A 27,603-nucleotide genomic window follows, 5' to 3' on the forward strand; every position below is an offset into this window, starting at 1 on the left:
GAACTGTTTCGCTATATGAAGGAAAAGCTATAAAGTGATTAACTTTTCAATGAGCCATGGAGCAACGTGAAAAACTGAAATGACAGAATACCGACTACTACAGTAGTACCAAAGTCTGTATTTGACGCTTTTATTAGCAGACCATTCTTGCAGTTAAAGGCACGATGAATTTGTTAGCACTGGAATGCGACTATAACAATTCAGTGTTAAGTCTTGTGGGAAGTCACGAGATCTTCAGAACTAAATATTTTAATACCTTCGCTGGTTTTATTCTCATGGCGCCTCACTCGGTATTACCCTCGGGGCGATGCATTTACTCCAGCCTCTGAAAGCCATACGTGCGAGTACGTTCTTCTGGTATGTTATGCTCAAGTCCGCTGAATATTTAAAGGCAAGGTAAAAGCTCCGTGAAGTTGGTCCCTCCTACAGACAGCAGAAACGATGAAGCTCTCAAGAGTCTCGTAAGAACAGCTCTTCCGTCCCTTCGATAGCTCAGTTGGTAGAGCGGAGGACTGTAGTGCGATAACAGAGGAATCCTTAGGTCGCTGGTTCGAATCCGGCTCGAAGGATGGCATCTTTTTTGCTCACGACAATCACAACAGCCGGGGTTGAGGAAAACATATTGTAATTCGAATCTTGACCGTGCACGACACCGATGAGAAATGAACTGCATCAGCCATCACAACTTTCTTCCTCTTGCAGCGGTGGCATATTCTTTTTCGCGACTTTAAGAATAGCGGGATTGCGTCGAACTGTTCAAATTGCAGGGAGGGCAAAAGCTTTTGGCAGCGGTGGGATTCGAACCCACGCCCCCGAAGAGACTGGAGCCTTAATCCAGCGCCTTAGACCGCTCGGCCACGCTACCTGCTGCAAGCGCGCTCCTGTGCTGGCACGGAGAATGTCGGGCGTCTTCAATGTCATTTCTCCTGGAAGCGAGTGCACCTTCGTTGCCTGCGATGGTTCCTGTGACTTCGTGAAATCTCTACTTCTCTGGCATCTCTGGATATAGACGTTGTGAGGGGCAGGGTTCAGAGCTCTGCGTATAGCGTCCTTGAAGTCCTTTTATTTTTACAGGAGGGCTGATTTCCTTCCGAAACGCCTATCTCCTGTTTTAGAAATGCTTTGGCCGGTGTGGCGTGAACAGTGCATTGCCCGAACAGTATTCTAATTTTAGATTGCAGATCTGTGCTATATTTGAACCGAATCTGTTGGGATCCAGCAATCGTGCTGGATTTCACTGGGATTCTGAAATGTTTTTTGCAAACGTATTTAGGTTTGCTTGAAGCTCTAATTTAAAAATATCCTGAAAATGCCTAGTGTCCAGTCTCTGAAGTCGCTGTCACTGAACTCCGACATGATTTTCCGCAGATGTGCGCAGTACCTTTACTTTTCTCTGCCCTCAATGAGAAGGAGGATGAATTTAAGGAGCTCCTTGACTCCCCATGTCTCACTATTTCTCATCCTACTGGGAGTGGTGCTGGCGCTTCTGGTTAAAGTCTGTCGGGGGTTGTTCCAGACGGATCAGGTATGACTGCGCTTTGCCACAAGAAGAGACACCTAACTCACCAGGACGCTGTCGGTAGAGAGTGTCTATACGGGCCCGGATAGCTCAGTCGGTAGAGCATCAGACTTTTAATCTGAGGGTCCAGGGTTCAAGTCCCTGTTCGGGCGACTGATTTTCTTCAGTCAATTACAAACATCCAAAATACTTGGTCTTTTGTCCTTTAGTTTCTCGAGTTGTACCATTTATATTTTCAACATTAAATACCTTTCATCCTCTGTTGCATTTTTCTTCACTTCACCAGCACGACTCCAAGCAGAACAAGAGATGGCAGATGACATACACGGAAGCTGCAAGCCTCCAGCAACGACACTTCCCTCCTTGATGAATGGGTTCAATCCCGGCATCTCCGGGAGTTTTATATCTGCCCAACTCATAGTGCAAACTTCACTTGAGTCAGTGGAAACTTTTACTCGTTTCCTTAGAGTGCCCGCTGCACACAGTGAAATTCAGACACTCCTAAAGTGTGACGATGTCACTTTGCTACGTTTACTACTTTCGTTCCCGAGATATAGCGCCTTGTTTTTCTGGTGATCACGTGACCATGCACGGTGACTTTGACCTCCAGTGACCCCGTCTGCCGAGTTCAAGCGCTCTGTTACAGTTGAGCTCGTACCCTTAATATTTTAAAGACAATCAATATCCATAAACATATGAGTCTCCTTAGATGTGGATAATACTAAGACATGACGCATGCCAACAAGTTAACCATCTATGACATAAACCTGTGGTTGTAATATGTGTAAAATCACCGTGATTGTAAAATATATTGTTTTTATTTTCTAAGGCACGTTTTCCTTTCCTTGTTTTGAGTTGTCTAAGGCACGCGTAACTGTGGGATACCATCGCGACAAGACCTCCGCAGTATGTCATGATAGGGACCCCATGTATATCGCATGTATATTGCTGCGGTGTATATCACGACTGGCGCCTTGCTTCCATGCCCCCCTGGCACCGCTGACGCAACAAAGGTCTCATATCAGGACATGATATACCCAGATTGGACGTGTCGCGATATATGGACTTTGTGTCTCGACATGGGGTCAGGGTATGTCCTATTGCAACATATGGACTCCATATCGCGACATGGGGGCGGAGCATTTTGTCGGGGTATGTCATATCGTTATATGCGGGCTTCATGTCGCGACATGGGCGTGACAGTTTTTGTCATATCGTGATATAGGGCAATTCATGTTGCGACATGGGGGCGGAGCATTTTGTCGGGGAATGTCATATCGTGATATGCGGGCTTCATGTCGTGAAATGGACGCGGGGGGTCGTTTGTTCAAATTGCAGAGGCCAAAAGCTCTTGGCAGCGGTGGGATTCAAACCTACAACCCCGAAGAGACTGGAGCCTTAATACAGCGGCTTAAAGTTTGCCGCAATTTGAACAGTTCGACACAATACTGATGTTCTACACGTCACGAAAAAAAACATGCCAAACCTGCAAGAGGAAAAAAAGTTATGGAAGCCCGTTTCCGCCAGGGAGTAAAAAAAAACGTGACATCTCTGCTTCTCTGGCACCTCTGGATATAGACGTTTTGAGGGCATTCTGCTGCTCTCTCTCATAAATGTGGCTCCTTGTACGAAAAGGCACCGCTGGGATTCGAACCCAGGATCTCCTGTTTACTAGACAGGCGCTTTAACCAACTAAGCCACGGCGCCTACGCAACACGTGTGCCACAGAATTACTTTTTTAGCTTTTCCTTCATCTAGTGAAACAGTTCACGGTGGTGTTGTCGCTGCGCTCCACGTAGATCATCTCCATGAAAGCTCTTGGAGTACAGTGAGGAGTTCGCGCAGCTCTCAGCTCAGTGCGGAGTCCAGAGGGAGTCTCGCTCGCTGAACGGGTTTTCAAGTAAACCCGGCTGAGAGTCAGCAGGTCAACTCTTCAACAGCCGTGACAAGAAAGACGATCTTTTCCTACTTTTCTCCAGATGACTTTAAATTATTTAAAATAATACGAATGCATTGGAAGTACGTTTAAAAGCGCAGGGAAACATCGTAACACTTTAAGAGTGTCTGAATTTTACCGTGTACAGCGGGCTCTTTATGGAAACGAGCAAAGGCCTCTTGATCAAGAGAAGTTTTCAATGATTTTGACAATATAAGGCTCTTGGAGATGCCGGGGATTGAACCCGGGACCTCATACATGCGAAGCATGCGCTCTACCACTGAGCTACATCCCCTGTTCAAGTGAGTTGCCAAAAATTCCCCAAAGACAGGAATTTTGTTGTTTGAGGTTTTCAGCCTGCTGTTTTGTTATTTGCCATCTCTTCTGCTGCCTTGAATAGCGCTGGTGGGTGTGAAGGAAAATGCAACAGAGCATGAAACGTATTGAACGTTGAAAATATACACGGTAGAACTCGAGAAAGAGAAAGGCCGAAAGACGAAGTATTTTGGATGTATGAAGTTGATTGAAGAAAAACACACGCCCGAACAGGGACTTGAACCCTGGACCCTCAGATTAAAAGTCTGATGCTCTACCGACTGAGCTATCCGGGCTCTGAAAGGCACAGACCACCGGCAGCGTGCTGGCGAGTCACGTGTCTCTTCTTGTGGCAAAGCGCAGTCATACCTGACCCGTCTGGAAAGACCCCTGACAGACTTTACCGAGAAGCGACAGCACCACTCCCAGTAGGATGAGAGAGAAATACAGTGAGACACGGGGAGTCAAGGGGCTCCAAACGTGTGAGATATGTTTGACCAGTTTCTGTTAAAATGTCTATACCTTGTGTTGCCCTATTATTTGACAACTTTTTTTCTGTGTAACATACCAGAGGTGCATTACAGGTTGAGAATCCCTTATCCGAAATTCCTGGGACGGAAAGTGTTGCGGATTTCGGATTTTTTCAGATTTCGGAATATTTTTATATTTGCATCTATAAAATGGGACAGCTTGAAGATGGGACCCAAGTCTAAACACGATATCCATTAACATTTCATAATATAGCTTATACATATACCCTGAATGTAGTTTTATATACATTTTAAATACTTTTTTAAACATAATACCATCAGAAAGGTAAGATATCAGTCTCCACCTACGATGTCATGTTTTGATTAAAAGGTTACAGTACACGTACGTCATTTGTATTTTATTTTTTACTAAACAGGTATTAAGTTTTATGTAAGGTATAAAAACAAAGCATTGAATATGATTACAGGTAAATAAAATGAAAACTGAAAAAAGTCAGCATTTTATTTTTAAAGTAATGTGCAAGTAATGACGCTAGTCAAGTTACACATACGTGGAGGTTATAATAACGTTTTGTACTTACTGTACAACAAAACAAAACATGATGATCACTGCTTACAAACTTGAAGATATTACAACTACATCAGGTCGGAGAAACTTGAGGGAGAGGGTACGTCATCGATGACATCACTGCGAGCGGGAAAGTTTGGCAAGTTATCAGTATCCTCCTATGAAGTCGTGTCATGTCAGTATTAAAAAAAACTTTCGGATTTTGGAGGTTTTCGGATTTTGGAATTTCGGATAAAGGATTTTCAACCTGTATTATTAATAAAAGAACCTCTGGTGAGGTTAGCAGATATCACTAAAAGAACTGACCCCGAAACTCTTTTGTAGGATCATTCCATCCTGACTGCTTTCATTAAGTGAAATGGGAGAATGTCCTTTTATTAAGACCCGTCTTCATGTTGAACACAATAAACCGGGTGTCTATACAGGACCGGGTGTCTATACAGACTCTGCCCTGATTGAGAAGGAGATTGAATTGAGGGAGCCCCGTGTCTCACTGTATTTCTCTCTCATCCTACTGGGAGTGGTGCTGTCGCTTCTGGGTCAAGTCTGTCGGGTGTCGTTCCAGACGGGTCAGGTATGACTGCGCTCTGCCACAAGAAGAGACACTCGACTCGCCAGGAAGCTGCTGGTAGCGCCTGAGACTTTTAATCTGAGGGTCCAGGGTTCCAGTCCCATTTGGGTGGTTGTGTTTCTTATACCGTTTGTTAATTTCCATAGTAATCGGTCCTTCACTTTTCTAGCTGTACCACATTTATTTGACATTTTCATGAATTCTACAATAGAGCAATCAATGCTGCATCACTATTTTTAAGAAGGAGTACAGCAAAGGCCAGAGGCTGACTACAGGACTCTACCCCTGCATTACATCCCAAACGTGCTCAGCAAATACAAGATCCACATATAATTCTGCTCGAAGACGTCTTGCGTTGATTTTATGATTGTTTCCAATGAATACAATGATTGTTTGAAATAATATTTGCAGGAAAAATTAAAACTACAGTTATAGCATCTACCACATGTTCTCATTTGCATGTACACTTCTGAGTGCCCGTACTAAGATTTGTATTTGAAAACAGTTTAAATTCCAGGACCGTTTTGCTTACATTTTAACATTTGCACGCAACATCCACTTAATGCAAAATATGTTTACAGTTAGTACGGAAGCAGATGATACCCGTGCATCACAATGACACATGCTAAAACGTCTGCTTTCTGAAGCGTGCTCTTTCAAAGTGTCTGACCAGTGGAATTTCCCATCTCTAAGTCATTACTATCTCATTGTATCAGAACAGATTCTCTATGTTCCTTAAAGGTCTGAAAGCGGATTTGTATTTCCTAGGAAACCCTCCGCCTGCGCAGAGAATTTGGGCACTTTCACATTTCGGACAGTGAAACGCATTCATAGTGCCATTCCCCGCCACCCCACCCACTCCCCCCCACAAAAGTGGGTCTTTTTTTGTCCGCGACCTCTGCCTTCGACCTTGACCCTGACCGCAGTTATATGTTTTATTTACACTGCTCATGGCTTTCGTAACTGTTACTGCAATATTCCGAGCAGGTCCAATGATTTCTTGTGCTACATTAACACGACCAGTACCACAGACAGTCTTTGAAATGTGTAGCTCTTTCTATGGCTTCTTCAGGGTAATTTTTTGTTTCCAGCATGAATTGTTTCCAGTGAAAAGGAGATATGTTGTCCAAAAGGAGAAATGTTACCATAATGGAACCACATTACCTCGTATTATTGGCGCAGCTACCTGGTTTAAAAATAAAGAAAAGATATACAGCCTCACACAGCGCACAGTGTGCTATTTTCATCCCTCAGACGGACCTCCTCCCCTCCAACAGGATGTACCTACATCTGGAAATGCACTCTTTCTCTGTTTCTATCTCCCTGTGCTTCTTAGTGTAAAATTAATTTTCTGTAAGGTCCAGTCAGTGTGTCTGTACTGTATTAACCCCTCTCTCTCAGTGCAGTGTTAATGTACTGGAGTGTTCAGTCAGTGTGTCTGTACTGTATTAACCCCTCTCTCTCAGTGCAGTGTTAATGTACTGGAGTGTCCAGTCAGTGTGTCTGTACTGTATTAACCCCTCTCTCTCAGTGCAGTGTTAATGTACTGGAGTGTCCAGTCAGTGTGTCTGACCACACTTGGACTGGCAATCAGTTCATCTGGGAGTTTTGGTAGTGAACGCGTTTTCTATGCCATTAAAAAGAGACTCTGCAATATCACCCCTCCACAAAACTCTGGCTGTGAATACTCAAAAGTGTAATCCAACCCATTGCCCCCTATGGCAGTGAAGTGCAGGGTCCAAACAGGACAACACTCCATTGAGCCCCACACACAGAGTTCTGTAAAAACTTTCTCCAAGGTTAGAAAAACAAAAAACATCTAACAACACATGCTGTGCCAAATTAAGCAATAACAATTGCTAATTAATATACAGAAGAGAGCAAAAACGTATTGACTAGACCTATGAAACAGTGACCTACCACCATAAGACCCTGCAGAGTCAAGAACTGAGGCCAGAAAAGAGCCCTCTTCTCCAGCAGGTCCTGAAGCCACACTGATACCAGCCAGCTTCAGGACAGCACAGCTACAAGAGCTCAAATCAGCGTCAACCAAATCACTGCACAAGCTGAGCAACACTACCCCACTGACATCTTCTGCCAGCTGGGACCAGCAGAGACAGAGCTGCACTGCAAGAAATCCTCTGGGATTAGACAAACCTTCATTCATCCCTTTTGTAACTGCTTCATCCAATTCAGGAATAGAGCAAATCGTATCGCAGAATTCCCATACCTGCCAGAATCAGAATGGTTTCCGATCCTATGGATATTTCTAATCTTTCACTTTTCCAATCTTCCATTCCCGTGTGTTATAAGAAAACCACCATTATACCAGTGCCAAAGAAAAATACTGAGACCCGTTTTAATGATTACAAACCTGCAGCGGTCACATCTGCTCACATCTATAAACTGCTTTGAAAGGCTGGTCACGAGGCTCATTAACACAATGGTACCTGAGTGCTTAGACGTCCTGCAGTTTGCATACTGGCATAACAGGTCCACTGACGATGCTATTTCCCTGGCTCTTCACACTGCCCTAGCTCATTTGGATAATAAGGACACATATGTCAGAAATCTGTTAATTGATTACAGCTCTGCATTTAAGACTATAGTTCCATCCAGACTAGTCAGCAAGCTTACTGATTTGGGCATCAGTACCTCTCTCTGCAGCTGTATTCTGGAGTTCCTGACTGGAAGACCACACACTTTGAGAGTCGATGGAAGGCTTTCTTCCATGCTGACCATCAATATACAGTAAGTGCTCCTCAGGGCTGTGTGATTAGCTCCCTGCTGTTTTCATGGTTTACCCACAATTGTGTGGCCAGACACAGCTCCAATTCCATCTACAAATATGCAGATGACGACATTGGCCGAATCACCAGTAATGATGAGTTGTCCTACAGGGATGAGTTCAGGAACCTGGCGGAGTGGTGCTGTGACAATAACCTCTCTCTTAACGCCAGCAAAACCAAGGAGCTGGTTGTCAATTTTAGAAAGCAGGGTGGGGACCACACGCCTATTCACATCAATGGGGTGGCTGTAAAGATGGTTAGCTGCTTCAAGTTCCTGGTTACCTTCATCAGTAATGATTTAACATGGTCCCAGCATGTAACTGGAGCTATAAAGAAGGCACAGCAGCTCCTTTACTTCCTCAGGCAGGTGAAACAATGTGGTCTGTCTTCAACTACATTTTACAGGTGCGCTATTGAGAGTGTGCTCACGTGTGGTATCACAGTGTGGTTTCTCAGCAGCTCGTTGTCTGACTGAAAGGCTTAATGGGTGGTGATCGGATCAGCCCAGCCCATCATTGGAGTACAGCTCTCCTCTATTGTTTTACAGCTCGCTGTCTCAGGAAGGCTGGAAGTATCTCTAAGGATACCAATCATCCTGGTTTCTCACTTTTCTCTCCCCTTCTCTCTGGTAAGCATTATAGGAGCATACACGCACATACCTCCAGATTTAGAGACAATTTGTTAGAATTTCAAACTGTCAGATTACTGAGCTCTACCCCACCACCAATGTTTTTTTTCCTTTTTTTCACACTGCTTGTGCTGACTTGTATTTAAGTTGGATGTTATTTAACGTTATTGTTGTTGCTGCTGCTGTTCTATGTTTATGATTTTGGTGTTTCCTTAATATCTTTGTATTGGTTCATGCATGCAAATAAGCATTCATTGCACTTGTGCATATGACAAAGAAACTGAACTGTATATCATTGGCAGATTCTCTGTTATCTCCTGTCTCTCACTGTGTCTCCTGTCCTGTTGTGTGTTTATTACTGAAGGAATCTCTGTGATCTCCTCTCTCACTGTGTCTCCTGTCCTGTTGTGTGTTTATTGCTGAAGGATTCTCTGTGATCTCCTCTCTCTCACTGTGTCTCCTGTCCTGTTGTGTGTTTATTGCTGAAGGATTCTCTGTGATCTCCTCTCTCTCACTGTGACTCCTGCCCTACTGTATGTTTATTACTGTGGGATTCTCTGTTTCCTCTTCCTTATTAAACCCAAGCTGTTTTGTAGGTGAGAATTTTTTTCTGAGTCATGACTACGTGACAATGAGTGCTTCTGAAAGGGCAGTAAAGTCTGTGAGTCAGTCCTTGTCAGAACAATAGCCTGGTTTGATAGATGAACTCCATTATCCGTTCTGTTTTATTCTAAAGCTGGATCCATTGTGGTCGCTTGAGAGACAGAGGCTCAGTGTCTCTGTGACACAGAAAAGAGGTTTGTGTGTTTCAGAGTGTGAGAGCAACTCACATTTTAGATGTGCTGTGACCTTGTGTTGTCTGAGGAAATGGTAATTGCTGTGTGAGAATATCTAAATTTGAAGTAATGAATTTTAAAAGACACATTATGATTTAGGTGTTTTCCCCCACATTTATCTGACTGTTCTGATTTAGTTTGTTTACTGTTTATTTCAGAGCCATAGTACTCTGTTACTGTTGCTAATTCACAAAATCATATGTTATTTCTAAAGCACGTGAAATTATCATTATATCATAGATACTACAGAGCCATTCTTAGTAAAAGAACTAAAGCAGGAGACCCCGAATATCCATGTGTATCCAGACGTAAAATGCAGTTTAAACTGAAAGAAAAGGTTAAGGATTGGGATTGTAAACAAGGATGAAATACTTCAGTGCTTTTGAAAACAGAAACTGTGGGGAAGAACATGTGAAACAGAGTGAGATCAAAAAGCACGTCTTTACAAAAAGGGTGGTGGGGGTGTGGAACAAGCTGCCCTGCCATGTTGTTGAAGCCGTATTAGCTACTTTCAAAACACAATTGGATAAGATCCTCCAATCAGGAGGCACTTCTTTACACAAAGGTTGGTGGGAGCAGGGAACAAGTTATCCAGTGATGTTGTTGGAGCTGATATATCCTGTCTTTGTGTCAGAAAATGATGGGATGTGATTCTCAGATCAATTAACCTTCACCAACCAAACAGGCTAGATTAGATGAATCAGTTTGGAATCTTTCTTTTATTCCTTATGTGATCCTGTTCAGATTCCCTTGCTTACATCGCTGGTAATGCCTCTTTATGCACTTTGTTCCCTGAGGAATGAACAAACATCCGTGTACTTCAGCGGGATCCCAATTTGAGTGCATGAACACCTGTCAGTCGACACACTTCACTGACATTGACACTGCGCAGGCATGCTCACACACTCCAACTGAGGGAGGGGCCCATAGCGAGGGGCAGAGAGGGAGGAAGGGGGCAGGAGACAGAAAAGAAGGGAGAGGCAGGAATGATTGAAGCAGGGAAAAGGAGGGAGAGAAGCACAGTTTGATATAGAGACGACTGGGGAAGCCTGACAGGAAAGGTATGAAGAGACACAGTGAGAGGAAGAAAAAAGACAAAGATAAAGAGAAAGAAATTGGTGAATGTTTTTACACTGCACTGAGAGAGAGGGGTTAATACAGTACAGACACACTGACTGGACACTCCAGTACATTAACACTGCACTGAGAGAGAGGGGTTAATACAGTACAGACACACTGACTGGACACTCCAGTACATTAACACTGCACTGAGAGAGAGGGGTTAACACAGTACAGACACACTGACTGGACACTACAGGACATTAACACTGCACTGAGAGAGAGTGAATGCAGTGTTGTATGTGGGACAGAGAGTGAGAGAGAGAGTTAACACAGTGCTGACTGTGGGACAGAGTAAGAGAGAGGTGGGGTAGAGAGGCAGGGGGAGGGATAAGTGGACACATATCTGCTATTGAGGGCCACAGAAGCAGTTGTTTCCTAAGAGCTAACGACAGAGGCAAAAAGAAGGAGACAAGGTAAGAGATTACAATATTTAACAATCCTGTTTTCCCAGAGACTGTGTAACTGAATCAATCATCTGTCTCTCTCACTCAATGTGTACTATCACTGTTCTTTCTCCCACTTAAGAACACAGAGATGCTGTCCAGACAGATTGTGCTAGAAAGAGAAACAGGGGAGAGAGGCATAGACTGGTTTGTGTGTCACTGTGGGTCAGTGTACACAGGACTGTCTATCAGTGAGTTGTCTGTTAGTGACAGGTAGATTGTCCTTAGGTGGGTTGCATGTGCTGGGCTCAGTAGGTTGTGTATTGGTGAGTTGTGTGTTGGTGATCTTTAGTTGTGCTGTATGTTGGTGTTCATGCCAGGGTGTCAATACAACCTTCTCTGGTGCTGTAATAATAATAATAATAATAATAATATTAATAAGTGCACACTGTCACAGAGTAGTATGTCTAATTTGAAGGATTTAAGTTATAATAATAATAATTTGGCTGGAGAGGTATCATCAGATTTGAAATCATGCAGTTCAAGTTTATTCTGTTGCTGCTGAGGTTACAGGCTGCTAAACCCAGAGGATCAAATAGCATCTTCTAGTTACCTCTCCAGTTCTTAAACTGCTTTGTAAATCACTACAAATCAACCCACAAAACCACAGCACTGAAAGCACAGGATTCCCAGACTGCAGCAGGAGGAAGAGAGATGAGGTCTGCCAGGTGAGAGGACCTCGTTCTCCTCGGTCTTTAAGACCAGGAGTAATCTGAACCTTGTTATAGAGAGCTGGCCATCCTTTATTTGAGGACATTCCCGTTTCTTTATTATGGAATCCTGGGGCTAAAGAGTTTTATCTCCTAGTGATGTGATTTTGGAACAGTGAGATACTGTAGATTCTGATTTGGTTTTGGGTGTCCAGGTTATAGGAAGGGAGGTTTATTGCTGGCCTATATGCTGTCTATTTTGAGTGCAGTGTACTTGTCCTGTTTGCTTGTTTAGGAATTTAGATGATAAAGTTAGCAGTCTTGTTTGTTTAGGTCTGTGGATTGTAGCTGTCTAAGGCTCCTTGTTCTGTACATAGAGTGACTTTAGTAGGTTATATGTGTGTAATAGATGTAGATGATTTTTGGGGGGTTTGTCATTTTGTTTAGTGTCATTGTCTTGTTAATTAATAATTAATTTATTTGTACTAATCTGCCTCTGCCTGACAGTATTCACTTTAATTATTACTGGGTTCAGTTCTGGACCTAGGTTGCTATCTGTGTGGAGTTTGTATGTCCTAAATTATTAAAATTCTCCTGTCGCTGGACCGTCAGGTATTTCTGTGTCCAGTTTCTATGGCCAGGCTGCGGTCAGTAAGCCTGTCCTCTCTGAACAGTCAGGTCTCTCTGTGTCCAGTTTCTGTGTCCAGGCTGTGGTCAGTAAGCCTGTGTTTCATCAGAGCCTGTTTCTCTTTGCTGTCTCTTACCCTGGTCTAGTGTGTATTGTCTTATTAGGCTCCTGAAGCATTCAAGTTTTTGTGTGTGTGTGTATGCCCCGGTGGGTGAGATTGTGTTGCTGGATTTGTGCTGTGGTTTGGCTGCCTTTGATTTGTGTGGTGGGCACAGAGCAGGGAGGCAGACAAGATGTAGCTGAAGTTCAATTGAGTTGTTCCATTGAATTCCATTGAGAATATTCTATATGAGACAAACATTCCCACTGCCGCTGGGACACATGGGAAGACATCCTGAAAGATGAAATAGCCAGAACTTGGACTGAAACCTCACAAGGAGTGGGGGAGAGGGAGAGTGGGAGGAGGGAGTCGTTGCGCTTTTTGAATAATGAAATTTGCTGGGGTGACATGAGGGACAGGGAGGGTGAGAGAGGATGGGGGCGGGCAGAGTGCATTAGTAAAATTAGCTGGGGTCAGTTCTTGAAGCAGAGACATATGGAGGGAGAGAGGGGGGCTGCCATAATGGAATTAGGGAAGTCGGTGACTTCAGGGCGAGGACAGAGGAAGAGAGAGAAGTGGGAAATGTACTGTAAAGTAATTGAATTACTTGTGGTGATCAGCTTTGGGGACACATGGAGGGGGAGGGTGTTGAAGAAAGACAGGCGAGAGAATGACAGAGGAGTGAAAGAAGAAGGCGTCCGAGAGGAGAGGGACAGGGAAGGGGGCTGCGCTGTAATGTGATTACAGGGTCAGAGATAATGAATTCCTTCCTCCAGCGGGTCAGATCAACAGCAGGAGCACTGTCTTCAATCAACACACACTGCAGTAACACACACACTGCCTTCCATCAATACACACTACAGTAACACACACACTGTCTTTCATCAATACACACTACAGTAACACACACACAGTCTTCAATCAACACATACTGCTGTAACACACCCACACAGTCTTCAATCAACACACACTGCAGTAACACACACACTGCCTTCCATCAATACACACTACAGTAACACACACACTGTCTTCAATCAACACATACTGCAGTAACACACACACACTGCCTTCAATCAACACACACTGCTGTAACACACCCACACAGTCTTCAATCAGCACACACTGCAGTAACACACACACTGTCTTCCATCAATACACACTACAGTAACACACACACTGTCTTCAATCAACACACACTACAGTAACACACACACACTGTCTTCAATCAACACACACTGCAGTGACACACACACTGCCTTCAATCAGCACACACTGCAGTAACACACACACTGTCTTCCATCAATACACACTACAGTAACACACACACACTGTATTCAATCAACATACACTGCAGTGACACACACACTGCCTTCAATCAACACACACTGCAGTAACAGATAAAAACTGTTTTCAATCAACACACACTACAGTAACACACACACTGTCTTCAATCAACACATATTGCAGTAACAGACACACAATGTCTTCAATCAACACACTACAGTAACACACAGTCTTTAATCAATACAGACTGCAGTAACAGAAACACACTGTCTTCAATCAACACACTACAGTAACACACATAGTCTTTAATCAATACACACTGCAGTAACAGAAACACACTGTCTTCAGTCAACACACTACAGTAACACACATAGTCTTTAATCAATACACACTACAGTAACAGATACAATACAATACAATACAATACACATAGTCTTCAATCAAGACATACTGCAGTAACACAAACACACAGTCTTCAATCAACACACACAGCAGTAACACACAGACTGTCTTCCATCAATACACACTATAGTAACACACACACTGTCTTCAATCAACACATACTGCAGTAACACACACGCTGTCTTAAATCAACACACAGGGCGTTGCTAAAAAAAAGTATGAATGTTACCCCTGCGTCCTGGCCAAATGTTCCTATTGGCTTTTACCAATCATGGCCTCTGCATAATCCCCATCTGCAAATTGGCTTCATTATTCTGTTCTCCACTGATAACTGGTGTGTGGTGAGCGTACTGGTGCACTATGGCTGATGTTGCATCATCCAGGTGGGGCTGCACACTGGTGGTGGTGGAGCGGAGTCCCCATTACCTGTAGAGCGCTTTGAGTGGAGTGTCTGGAAAAGCGCTATATAAGTGTAAAGAATTACTTGTTATTATTATTATTATTGTTATTATTATTAATTATGATTATCAACACATACTGTCTTCAATCAACACACACTGCAGTACCACACATACTGGACGCAATCAACACACACTGTAATAACACACACACCATAAAAACACACATATCAAGGTACAACACATACTGCAGCATACACATTGACCCACTGACATATAGACAGCTGCTGCGGCACTCTGACTAGCCCACTGTTGTAAAGACTGACACACTGGCTCTCTGACTGACACAAAGATCTATAGACTGACACACTGGCTCTCTGAACGACAAGGCACTGAGTCCAGAGAAGAGCCCCCTCAGCCAGCCGGTCCTTGAACCACACTGACAACAAAGCACAAAACAGAGTCAACCAAACCACAGCACAAGCCGAGCAACACTACCCCACTCACATCTTCTGCCAGCAGAAACAAGCAGAAACTGCACTGCTGCACTGCAAGAAATTCAGTGTGTCTGTACTCTATTAACCCCTCTCTCTTTATTCCATGTCCATTGTTTCACAGAGTCAACAAATCAATCCCACAGTGAAGAAGAAGATGAAACTACTATTTTTAACTGAGGACCTCTTGCTTGGCTGCTAACCTTGAAAGATTAAAAGAGAGAAAGAAATGTATTAATGGCAGATGAAAAGGGAAGAGAGATGGGTTGGTTAAAAGGATCACATATGAAACTAACATATGGTGAACAGTACCTGTTTCAGTGCACCTTCTTATAGCAGCCAATCAATCAACCAACCAATCAACCAATCAATCAATCAATCGGCACTGACTTACACCTGTACTGCTGGGCTCCGAGGGATCCCATGAGGATCAGAGCACCAGAGGGCCAGCACAACTCCCGCGTTCCCAAGCCGTGAGACTGGACATCCGCTCTGCAGGAATGAAGAATCGCCGGTCGGCAGCTGGAGCGCCAGGGGTCCGCACACAGGCCCGGAGAGAGGTGTGGGGGTGGGCCGGGCTCCGTCCGCACAGCCTGCTGTCCGTCTGCCTGTCTGTCTGCGCTGCCCGGTGCCTGTCGGAGGCGGCCCCCACTGCCCCGCCGACGCCCCCTGTGGCCGACGAGGGCACAGCGCTGGTGGTGAGTCTCCGAGAAGAGGGAGGCAGGGAGCCTGTCGCCCATACTGTCCCAACACACCCAGGGGTGTCGCCATCAGTCAGAATAAGCACCCTGGCCATTTAACCACACTGAAATCCATCGTGAATAGCTGTTTTAGATTTCCTGAGCACCTGTTCATCCCAGCAAGGGGCAGTGAAGGCGTTTTGGTGAATTAAGAGATTAATGAAGAGACTCAAACTTAGATTGCAACAAAGGTTTAATTTATTGTAAACCTACATACCTCTGAAACAATCAGGGCTTGTGGAAATCAGGTAGCAACATCATTTTAACAAAACGTAATGTTCATTTTTTAACTCCAGGTTGAGGGGATTTACTAAACCTGTCTGATCTCGTAGTCACCACTAAATCTGGAGGTCATGGGTCAGAAACAGCCATCTGTGTGGCTCTGTGCACTCTCTATTTGCTCAGCTTTCTCAGGGTTGCTCTCCTGTGTGTTAATTGACTGATGGCTCTGCCCTTCCTTGCACAGGATTGGCTGACGCTTTATGGATACCTCCCGCCCCCGGACCCTGCTACTGGCCACCTGCAGACCTGGGAAGCTGTCACTCAAGCAGTCAAAGCCATGCAGCGATTTGCAGGCCTTCCAGAGACTGGGGTTATAGGTAGGAGTGCAACAAAACTACAGCCCCCATCAGGCACTGCTGCCGTGTGGTTCCTACAGGAACCTGATTGTGCAAGGATACCATGCGTACTAGTGCCCTGGAGCTGCCCCATGCAGTTAGGAGTCTGTTCACACAGTGCCGTGTGAAAAGTGCTGTGTTTTAGAAATGATCACACAGTATCTTTTTGCCTTTTCAATATTAATTTAAGAATGTAGAGCATCTTCCTGAAAACCTGTATCATTCGAAGAGTATCGTTTTTGTATCCACCAGAACGATGAAACGAGAAGAAGAAGAGTTATATTTTGTATAATGCCTTCAAAATCAATGCTCTCAAAATTCTTTGCAACACAAAAATAGCACATTTCACAATTCATTATAAAATAAGTACATAAGACAGGTTATAGAAGGGAGGTGTCCATTGGGCCCATCTCATCCGTTTGGTAGTTAATTGGTCTAATCCAGCAGTTTGTTAAAGTCCAAAGCATCAGATCAAATTCTATGGTTGGGAAGCTTGTTCCATACTCCCACATCACTTTGTGAAAAGTGTCTCTTTTTCTAAGTTAGAAATATACTTCAATGTTATTTGCACCTGTGTCCTCTGGTCTGTGTTTCTCTCTTGATACCTAAGAAATCTGCTGAGTTGACTTTGTCAATGCTATTGAGGATTTTAAATGAGTTATCTCTCCTCATAGTCTTCTCTGTTCATAACTCAGAGGGGGCTTGATAAATGTTTTCCAGAACAATATTTTACATAAACATATTTTAGAATCAATGTTTGTAAAGGGGCTCTGTAGCTGATTCTCTGTCTTTATATCCTTTTGTCTATAAGTCTGATCCCACCACACATCTGTCACAATCTCTCCAGTTCTCCTGTCCCTCTCTCTGACTCGCAGATGAAGAAACATTAACCCTGATGAGCACCCCTCGCTGTTCTCTCCCTGATGACCAAGGGGAGCCCCAGCCAACCCCTCAATCTTCCACTTTCTCCCAACATGCGCAACAGCCCCCTCAAAGACGGAGGAGAGACACTGCAGAATGGACAAAGTCACACAAGAACATCTCCTGGAGGTACTGTGTGCTTTCTCTCTCAGTGCAATGTTAATGTACTGGAGTGTCCAGTGTGTCTGTACTGTATTAACCCCTCTCTCTCAGTGCAGTGTTAAGGTACTGTAATGTCCAGTCAGTGTGTCTGTGCTGTATTAACCCCTCTCTCTCAGTGCAGTGTTAATGTACTGTAGTGTCCAGTCAGTGTGTCTGTACTGTATTAACCCCTCTCTCTCAGTGCAGTGTTAATGTCCTGTAGTGTCCAGTCAGTGTGTCTGTACTGTATTAACCCCTCTCTCTCAGTGCAGTGTTAATGTACTGGAGTGTCCAGTCAGTGTGTCTGTACTTACCTCTGTCTTTCTCAGGGTGCGATCATACCCTTCCCACTCTTCCCTGTCCCGTGAGATGATTCGCTCTCTGCTGTTCTATGCCCTGAGGGTGTGGGCTGAGCCAACCCCACTGGAGTTCCACGAGGTTTGATTCATTATATTATACTCATGATTTATTTCAGCTAGTGTTAATGAAACATCTGCCAAACATCATGGATGATATCTGGACTTATTTTTAATTTATCATTTAACATATAAACTGTCAATGGATTTGAATGTGTAGTATTTGGGGTAGAGTCAGTAGCAGTAATAGACAAAGTAATAAAAGTAGTTTTTGTGACAGTATCACAAAGAAATCAGTAGCAGCAGTGCCAGCAGTAGTAGTTTCTGATGCTGTAGAAGTAACATCAATGTAATCGAGTATTATATAGTACCAATAGTCTTGCTTTTTGTTAATGAGGTGGGTGTGACTGGGGAGGCGGAGCTCCAGGTGGACTTCCTGCAGGGTTCCCATGGAGACAGCTTCCCATTTGATGGGCCAGGGGGAGCAGTTGGCCACGCCTTCTTCCCCTCTGACCCCCAGAGGGCAGGGACAGTGCACCTAGACTCTCAGGAGGACTGGACCTTCAGAGCTTCAGGTACGAGCAAACAGCACTGCCCCGCAACAGAGACTGGTGGAGCACAGCACAGTAATGTACACCTCTGTAGGATATAATCCTGTGCCTCATATCCTGTCCAGGTGACAGAGGACCTTTGCACTGCCAGCTGCTGCTTCTCTTCTGTGCTGCTGTTAAATGCAGTTGTCTTTTGGTATCAATTATTGCTTTTTTCATGATCGTCGTCGTCAGTATCTTGTTTTTGTTTGCATGCTTTTATTTTCTTTCTATGGTCCTTTTGGAAGAGGTCAGCTTTTTCTACATTGTTATTTTGTGTGGCTGCATCCTGACTTGGCCAACTGGGACCTCTCTTCTTCTTCATCATCATCATCATCATCATCGTCATCAGAAGTAAAAAATGTACAGTTCAATTCTGGTACTCTCCTGCCTAGCTCAGTGCAATACTGTCTGAGGAGAAACACAGGAGAGATCAGTCAATACTTCCTAAACAGGTGTAATACAAACATACACCAACCCTGTAATACATGGCTACACTGCAATAATCCTGTAGCATGATGCAAGACACTCTGATACTGGTAAGTCCAGAAAGCCACTCTCTGATAGACCAGAGAAATATGAGACAGTGCAGAAGACTAAGCTACAGATGCTGCCACCTAGAAGGCAGATCAAAACTTACACAGGCAGAAAGTACCCTGCAGTAATCCACAATCCTCTCCAGCATACCGCTTTCAGTGCTGCACCTGCAGAACAAAGGATTGTTAGGTGGCAGCTGTGTTGCATTAGATGTTATTGAAACAGTAGATTCATTTAATCAGTTTTTTTCTTAGTTTAATATTCATTTTTTTGAAAATATAACAGATTTTATAAGTTATATACACATACAAAATTTTACCAAGTTAAGAATTCCATTAAGTGATATCCACAATTATCCATTCATCAACTATTACCACAGTTCTTGCAGGCTGCCTTCATCTAGATGCACTTATTTTCACCACTGTTTTGCAAGTGATAATTAAATGTCTATTATATATTTTTTTATTCATGATAAAAACATTATTTCAGGTGGTGCATACCTTTGCAACAGTGGTATTTACAGCAAGTTGCAATATTAACAATTTAAATATATTGTTGTAAATATAGTGCAGACCTTCATTACAACACAATACACAACAAGGTCATTCAAAATCATTACTCAAAACATTTATTGTAATCTGACTTTCTGTTTTGTATGTTTTTTGCTTTTTAATATGTTATGCTTTTAAAGCCACTATGAATAACATATTTTTAAAATGAAAAATAAAATGATATTTTTTTCAAATTGCTATTTACACACAATTACGTTTAATTATATCAATACTATATGCAGGGCGTAGTTAAAAAAACAATAATTCTATTATTGTTGTATCGTATCATAACATATCTCATTTGGAGTTGTGGTGGCAATGTGGTAACCACCTCCTGCCTCAACGATGTAATCATTGTAATTGTTTGTCACTAGTATATATACAGTATAATAAGTGCAGGAAAGCACTTATGGGTCAATAAACATTGTGTACAGATTTTTCTGACAACCACATAAGGATGCGGTACTTTAAGGATTCACCGCACCACCTGGCAGTTTTACAGAATAGTGTAGTCCGGCATCAGATTATCAAAATTAAAAAGCGATGCCGCACTTGTGTCTGTGACACTGTGGTGCTTGTGGTGGTATACCTACTGACACCTCGCGCATAGATAGCTAGATAGATAGATTCTAGATAGCTCATACTGTGCGTATTGCACACAGTGCAAAACATTGCAATGCAGAGGAAAAACATTTAGTTACAGTTTGTTTCCCCAGAATCTCAGGGGACTGACCTGTTCACCGTGGCGGTGCATGAGTTTGGCCACGCTCTTGGGCTCTCCCATTCGTCTGTACGCCGGTCAATCATGCGGCCATACTACCAAGGCCCGGTTGGTGACCCACTGCAATATCAGTTGAGCCCGGAGGACAGAAGAGAAATCTTAAGGCTATATGGTAAATTAAATCATATAATGAATACATTATATACAGTGCAGTGAACTCTGGACATAGTGGACACATTCCACCAGTGCACACTGGACATAGGGAACACATACTGTCTGTAAAGACGGAGTAGAGATTTTTATTATTAATTTAGCTGTTGCATTTATCCAAAGTGGGTTACATTTGTAGCCATTCAGACCTTGGGGAATCTTATTGAGGAAAACACACTTAGATACTCTGGGGGTACAGGGACAGTAACCCACTTGGAATTCCAACCCCCAACATAGCTGTCAGAAGACCAGAGCCCTTCCTAGTATTCCACTCTGCTGGAATAGAGTGGCTCCAGTCATAGAAAGCACATTCACCCTAGGGGACAGTCATCTGCCTGCATCTAGGCTAACACCACACATTCTTAACCTCTTTTTGCGCACCCTATCTATATACACAGAAACTGACTGAAAGACATTACAGAGAGTGCAGTGATGGCACACAAAGTACCCATGTTTCTTCCATCTTGGTAATGCCATGTGCTCTCTGTGTGCCTCAGGAAAGAGGGAGCATCTCCTGAGCTCAGAGTCTCCCAGTCTGGTGATCCCAACAGCCCTGACCCGCCCACCTCTCCATCGGCACACAGCCAGGTGACATTTTTTTCCATGATTCCCTACTTTCAATCCCTCCTCCCCTAAACCACTCATAAGATCACAAGAACGTTGATGTAAGAGAAGAGGGCATAGTTACTGATCAAAAAATCTCATCCACCAATTTCTTGAAAGAAGCCAGGGTATCAGCTTCAGAAATATGGCTGGGAAATATGTTCCACACTGGATCAGGTTCTCTTGCAAACTTCTCAGTTCAAGACTAAAGAGATTCAGTTCCTTCAGCCAGTCAGTGTAGGACAGTCCCTTAAAACTAAAGAGATTAAGTTCCTTCAGCTTGTCAGTGTGGGACACTCCCTTAAGACTAAAGAGTTATGTTACTTCATACTGCCAGTATATTGTGCATTAATTTCTGAAGTGTATCTGTTTGACTTCTATGGCCTCTCTGGACAGATTCCAGAGCAGTAATATAAAACCTATTAAGTGATTAACAAAATTGTACACAATATATTAAATGAGGCCTTACTAGTGCCCTACACAATATTAACAAAACATCCTCATATACAAGGACATTTTTTTTCATCAAACATCTTTTTCAACTGCTTCCCTACATTATGTTGAAGATGTAAATGATGAGTCAACATAAACACCTGAGTTTTTTTTCTCATATGTAGCCTCTTCTAGCTCAGCATTTACTATTTTGCAATTATAGTTCAAGCTTTGTTATATCTAGTTACATGTATGGTAATACAGCTATCTTAATTATAATGGAATATGGTTAAAATGCACAGTTTGATCAAAGTCAGTTTTCCGCCTAAAACATTAGTCTGGACTATTTTCGGACTTATTCGTATAAGACCATTGTAAGCAACACATGTACACATTTGTATTGAACACATAATAATATTTACTGTACTTTAGGTGGGGAGCTGCGTCAGCATGCGTAGGCTGCAAAGGAACAAGTAATAGGTTTATTCCACACCTATGACACACCTGAAGAAGGCTCCACGGCCGAAACATTGTGTTTTCTTCTTTTTTTCAGCACGGAATAAACCAAATTACTTGTTCCTTTACATTATTATATGAATGTGCTGCATTTGACATTAACACTAAAACAATGTCAAGTACAATTTTTCAAGTCATAGGCTAGAGATCTCCCAGATACTCCAGACTTCTGCTTTATCAGAGACCCCTTCTTCTCTATGGTCCATTTTAAAAAGTTTTTTTTTTGTATTCTGCACTTGTCTACCGTAACCGTCTTCTGCCAGGTCTTTTTGTATTCTTGCATTGCATCTAATTCTTTGTGAAATTCTTTGGCTGTGCCCTCAGTGCGAGGCAATCCTTGTGTTTTTGAATTATCTGTAATGATGACTAGTTTACTCACTATACCCATATCTCCTGCTCCCTAAAAAAGTCCTTCTTCATTATTTTCTATCCTTGCTGCCTGTTCTCTATTAGTTATAACCTATTCCCTGGTAAATGATCTCTATGAACTATGCCATACTATCATGCACTAGTCCCTGTTCCCTATTACCTATTACCTACTAGTGCCTCCTTATTCCCTACTAGTTGGTCCATACTAACTCCTCACTGTTGATGTTGTAATACAGCTGCACTTCAAGTCTCTGCCTCTAGGGGGCTGTGGACCAGCAGGATTCTATGCGTCTTCCGCTGTATCTTTTCCCCACAGATCTTATTCAGGTCGTGATCAAGACCTCTAGAGGAGCTGCAGGGAGCTCTTGCCCAGCCCAAATTTCTGTTCCCTACTGTGTAATGGCTGTGCCTTATTCCCAGAGCCTCTACATGTCACCCCCATGTCTGAGTCCAGCTGGTGAGTGTGCCTGTGCGGTACTGCAGAGTTAACCCTTTCCTTCTCTCTCAAGACCCCCTGGTCCTCTGCCGGATCGCTGCTCCTCTGAATTTGATGCCGTAGCCAGCATCCGTGGAGAAACGTTCTTCTTCAAAGGTGGGTGCAATCCACTCAAAGCTCTTTACAGGTAAAGACTCCACGCTACATTGGTGGACTCCCCTCCACCAATGTAGCCCCCACCTGGATGATGCACCAGTCTGCTCACCTCACATTAACTATCAGTGGGGAAGAGAACAGAGTGCTGAAGCCAGTTCATAGATGGGGATTATAAGGAGGCCATGATTGGAAAGGCCAGTGGAAGACTTGGCCAGGATACCGGGGTAACACCCTTACTCTTTGTTTTAATGACCACAGAGAATCAGGACCTTGATTTTATATCCAAAGGACGGCACCTTTTTACGGTGTAGTGTCCCTGTCACTATACTGGGGCATTAGGACCCACACAGACCGCAGGGTGAGCGCCCCCTACTGGTCCCACTAACACCTCTTCCAGCAGCAGCCGTAGCTTTCCCAGGAGGTCTGCCATCCAGGTAGTAGCCAGTCTCAATCCAGTTGTGTGTAGGAGCTCCCTCTGTGTCAAACTGTAATGCGCCACAGTTCTGTATTATGTTGGCATGTGTCACAAACTGAACTTCAGCCTATGAATAAGCAAATGATTATTTAATGTGAATAAAAGGACATTATGCGCTATCAGGGAAATTCAGATGACAGGAATGGGAATCTGACATCAGTGCATCCAATGCTGAAGACTAGATTTCCGCAAATTCCCCTGAAAATCTTCTGTGACGGTGGCGTTTTCCAATTTATAGGTACTGCATAGTCCTACACCTGCAAGCTTGTGCAGACTGTGGACTGTGCATCAAGAAGAAGAACAAGACAAAATACTATTATGCATTTGTATTGTTTATGCACTTTCTGCTCCCTAGTGCAGTGTGGTTATCTTAATGAAGCTGCACCCACTGTTGTTGGGTTATTACAAAGAAAGTGATGTAGTTCTGAGGACTTCATTCAAGAGAGGAGAAACTGGTGATGCCACATTAACTTCCTGCATCATGCGTGCTTGGTATTACTACATGTTCAAATGCTTAGAGCCGGTATACAACACAGACTACTGTACTCCTTGGAATATGAAGAATTCATAGTAGTCGTTAATGAAAATGACTCCCCACCAGATGCAAAACAGACACCACTCTCCTATAGCAGTAGCATTCATGGTGTTTTAAATAAAAGGTGGGGAGGAGGTCAGACTTTAATCTCGGTCACTTCTGCTTACCTTCGTATAAATTTCCCACATCTTGGATCGCAGCATCGTTCCTCACCGCTCCTCCAGGAATCCAGATCTCCGTGTTTAGTCCCATGGGTGCTGCTTCTGTGAAGTTAAGGGGTTTAGATTCGATCCACTTGGGCCAATCCATTTTAAGGACATTCCCCGTTTTCTTCCATTAGAGATTCTGCTTCACTGTCCCAGGTGTACAATCGGTACCCTCTGGAGCAAACGCAAACATCCTTTCTCTAATCGATTTAGAAACGCTACCATCAAACTTGTTGGTTCCCAATATGCCAGCCGAACCTTCATATCTTCAGTGTTCAGAGCTTGAGGATTCTGCTACCACACTATGGGCTCTCTCTCATTACCTTCAGGAGTTTTGACTAGCATGTTGTTGTTCACCTCAGACAGGTGAGTTACCCCAATAAAGCTCACCGTTCGAATCACGCCTTTTCTCCATCTTCATTAGGAATTGTCCGAACTAATGAACTCTAGCTTCTTTTAAAGGGAAGAAAAAAAAATTGCCACCTTTGAACCTTGGGAAATGCGATATCTGTAACCGTGCACTACCATGTAGATGATAAAACATAAATGAAATCCCGTGGGGCTGATCCTTTTCAAGTGCTTCAGGAAAATCACAACGCCAAACAGCAGAAAGAAGAAACAGAATGGGTCACATCTGAAGAGCATTTCTCCTCCGAGAGCCGGGAAAGTAAATCTGCCACTTTTCTGTGCTCTCTTCAGGGCGCTATTTCTGGCGCGTGAGTCAGGGGGGGCACCTGCTCTCTCTGCGGCCGGTTCTGCTGCAGAGGTTCTGGAGGGGGCTGCCGGCCGGACTGGAGTCGGTGAGCGCCGTGCTCGAGAGAGCCAGCGACCACAGCATCATCTTCATCGCGGGTGAGGCTGAGGACAAGGGTCCCTCCATGTCACTTTGTCACTGCATCTGCTGTGCTGTGGAAAAGTCATTTTTAATATGTTGTTGCTTCAATCAACATCAGTGCAGTCTTACTTGACTGTAATACAGTCAGTATGTCTGTACTGTATTAACCCCTCTCTCTCAGTGCAGTGTTAATGTACTGGAGTGTCCAGTCAGTGTGTCTGGACTGTATTAACCCCTCTCTCTCAGTGCAGTGTTAATGTACTGGAGTGTCCAGTCAGTGTGTCTGGACTGTATTAACCCCTCTCTCTCAGTGCAGTGTTGATGTACTGGAGTGTCCAGTCAGTGTGTCTGTACTGTATTAACCCCTCTCTCTCAGTGCAGTGTTGATGTACTGGAGTTTCCAGTCAGTGTGTGTGTACTGTATTAACCCCTCTCTCTCAGTGCAGTGTTAATGTACTGGAGTGTCCAGTCAGTGTGTCTGTACTGTATTAACCCCTCTCTCTCAGTGCAGTGTTGATGTACTGGAGTGTCCAGTCAGTGTGTCTGTACTGTATTAACCCCTCTCTCTCAGTGCAGTGTTAATGTACTGGAGTGTCCAATCTGTACTGTAATAATTCCCTCTGTTTCTTTCTCCTAGGGTCTCAATACTGGCTGTTTAAGGACCTCTCTCTGATCGAAGGGTTTCCCAGGCCCTTGTCTGAGCTCAGCGTGCAGGGAGATTTGCAGTGGGACCCCCAGGCTGGCAGGGTGGTGTGGGGGGAGTGGGAAGAAGCCATGGGAGACCCCTCCTGGAAAGAGCTAATCGAGGGAGGTGTCGATGGAATTACCACGGACGGAGACGGTGAGAGACAGAGAGGGAGCAGGGCAGGGGTCAGAGGTGTATGCGAACTTCTAACAGATCCCCCATAACTGGTGGCATAGCAACAAGGATTAGACAGAGCAACAAGGAACAAAGTGCAGTCCAAGACCTGCACTGCTCCTCCAATGAGTGACCACTGTGACGTCAGGAAGAGAAATGTTTCCTCCAATCAGAACCCACTGTGACGTCAGGAAAAGATGCACTGTTCTATTAATCAAGTTTTTCTTGGACAAACAGAAATTGGTATATATGTAGAATGAATAATTTACACAGGTTATCACAAAATAGAAAATGCATATCAAATGGATTACTTAGTTTCCATTGTCCTCATTGTCATAAGGATGTGAGGGAAAAAGTGGAGGAATTGTACTTAAGATGGACCAAAGGAGACACTTCTCTACACAAGGAGAGGTGGTGGTCTGGACCACAGACATACTGTAGAAGCTGGACCCTAAGCTACTAGTTTTCAAACAAGCACATTAGCGCGTGTTTCCAACTTTTCATGTCCTTTTGTTGTACAAGAACAAGACAAAACATTTTTTGGAGGGAAGACCAAGAGAAGTTAGGGAAAGAGGCTTAAAGAGAGCTGAGGGAGATTTGTTGGGTGTGATTTCAAATCTTTGTGCACGTGTTTCTTTTGAAGTGCTCTAGTCTGCCTATCCAGTGTGTCTGCATTAAGCCCTGTCTCTCCCTTTCTCTTAGGCAACACCTACGTGTTCAAGGGTCACCTCTATTGGAGGTTCCCCTCTCCAGGCTCCAACCCTGAGCCTGGCTACCCAAGGTCAACAGCGTATGATTGGCTGGACTGTCCGGATCCTTCCCTGACCCAGCCTTCTATAGGCCCCTCCTCTCTGGCGCCCCCCAGGGGAAGGCAGGAATATCGCGAGTGCCTACGGCCACTTGGCTGCCCCTGCATTAGCAAGTCCAGGGGAGGCACTGTGACTGCCCACCTGGGACTGTCTTCCCTGGGACTGTTGATTTTGGCCTTAGTGTCTCTCTGACAGGAAGGCCATGTTGGAAGACCATACCTTTCTGAGACACAAAGACCAAATAGGAAGTCTATGGCATTCTGAGACAGGAAGTCCATGTTGGAGGATTGTGCCATTCTGAGACAGGAAGACCATGCTGGGGGTCTGTGCATTTTCTGAGACAGGAAGAGTGTGCCATTCTGAGACTGGAAGACTGTTTGAGAGCTGTGTCATTCTGAGACAGGAAGAGTGCGTTTGAGGATGGTACTATTATGAAAAAAGTAATATTGAGAGACACAGGCAGGGTTCTGTGGTGTTGTAGGACTGCATGGCACCAACAGAGAAAGAGGCAGAGCAGTAAACGTTCCAATACTGTTACGTAAATCTCAATAAACTGCACTGCAACCAAAATCCAGTTTAATCAAATACAGAGAGAGGAAACAAATAGGGCTAGAAGGAAAGTCCTGTGTACACTGTTTCTGGTTTTAACCTGAAGAAGCCTTAATTTAAAAGTTATGGTTACTATAGCATTTGCTGTATGGTTTGCCTTGCTGTGAACGTCGCTGTGCTGTAAATATTGTACATGTGTAAAAGCTTTTCTCAGCAAGGTCTTTAACAGATCAGGGCACAGGTACAATCTAACCAGGGGATGTTA

At 43.8% G+C, this 27,603-nt stretch overlaps 1 protein-coding gene and 6 non-coding genes across 7 annotated transcripts; 3 read left to right on the forward strand and 4 right to left on the reverse strand.

Moving 5' to 3' along the window:
- Nucleotides 1-307: 307 nt before the first annotated feature.
- mmp17b (matrix metallopeptidase 17b) lies at nt 308-27,603 on the forward strand. The gene is made up of 13 exons (XM_088919110.1): nt 308-396; nt 8,223-8,479; nt 15,673-15,872; nt 16,381-16,513; nt 17,407-17,581; nt 17,923-18,031; nt 18,347-18,524; nt 20,344-20,520; nt 21,056-21,146; nt 22,988-23,070; nt 24,986-25,138; nt 25,759-25,962; nt 26,683-27,603. Exons 1-13 carry the CDS (start codon nt 308-310, stop codon nt 26,979-26,981), a joined length of 2,148 nt encoding a protein of 715 aa, XP_088775236.1. The 3' UTR covers nt 26,982-27,603.
- On the forward strand, nt 482-569 carry trnay-gua (transfer RNA tyrosine (anticodon GUA)). Its single transcript is given in 2 exon segments — nt 482-518; nt 534-569. It is a non-coding gene; the product is annotated as a tRNA-Tyr (tRNA).
- On the reverse strand, nt 784-865 carry trnal-aag (transfer RNA leucine (anticodon AAG)). Its single transcript has one exon. It is a non-coding gene; the product is annotated as a tRNA-Leu (tRNA).
- On the forward strand, nt 1,599-1,671 carry trnak-uuu (transfer RNA lysine (anticodon UUU)). Its single transcript has one exon. It is a non-coding gene; the product is annotated as a tRNA-Lys (tRNA).
- On the reverse strand, nt 3,153-3,226 carry trnat-agu (transfer RNA threonine (anticodon AGU)). Its single transcript has one exon. It is a non-coding gene; the product is annotated as a tRNA-Thr (tRNA).
- trnaa-cgc (transfer RNA alanine (anticodon CGC)) lies at nt 3,679-3,750 on the reverse strand. The gene has a single exon. It is a non-coding gene; the product is annotated as a tRNA-Ala (tRNA).
- trnak-uuu (transfer RNA lysine (anticodon UUU)) lies at nt 3,994-4,066 on the reverse strand. The gene has a single exon. It is a non-coding gene; the product is annotated as a tRNA-Lys (tRNA).

The sequence above is a fragment of the Atractosteus spatula genome, chromosome 6 (genome assembly GCF_055471065.1).
Source record: "Atractosteus spatula isolate fAtrSpa1 chromosome 6, fAtrSpa1.hap1, whole genome shotgun sequence".
Lineage (NCBI taxonomy): Eukaryota > Metazoa > Chordata > Actinopteri > Semionotiformes > Lepisosteidae > Atractosteus > Atractosteus spatula.

What these genes read in the sequence shown, in the direction of transcription:
- mmp17b (XM_088919110.1), top strand. Translation starts at nt 308, where the DNA reads ATGCATTTACTCCAGCCTCTGAAAGCCATACGTGCGAGTACGTTCTTC. An exon ending in CCCCACTGGAGTTCCACGAG is followed by an intron (nt 18,032 to 18,346) that starts GTTTGATTCATT and finishes TTTGTTAATGAG; the next exon opens with GTGGGTGTGACTGGGGAGGC. An exon ending in AATTACCACGGACGGAGACG is followed by an intron (nt 25,963 to 26,682) that starts GTGAGAGACAGA and finishes CCTTTCTCTTAG; the next exon opens with GCAACACCTACGTGTTCAAG.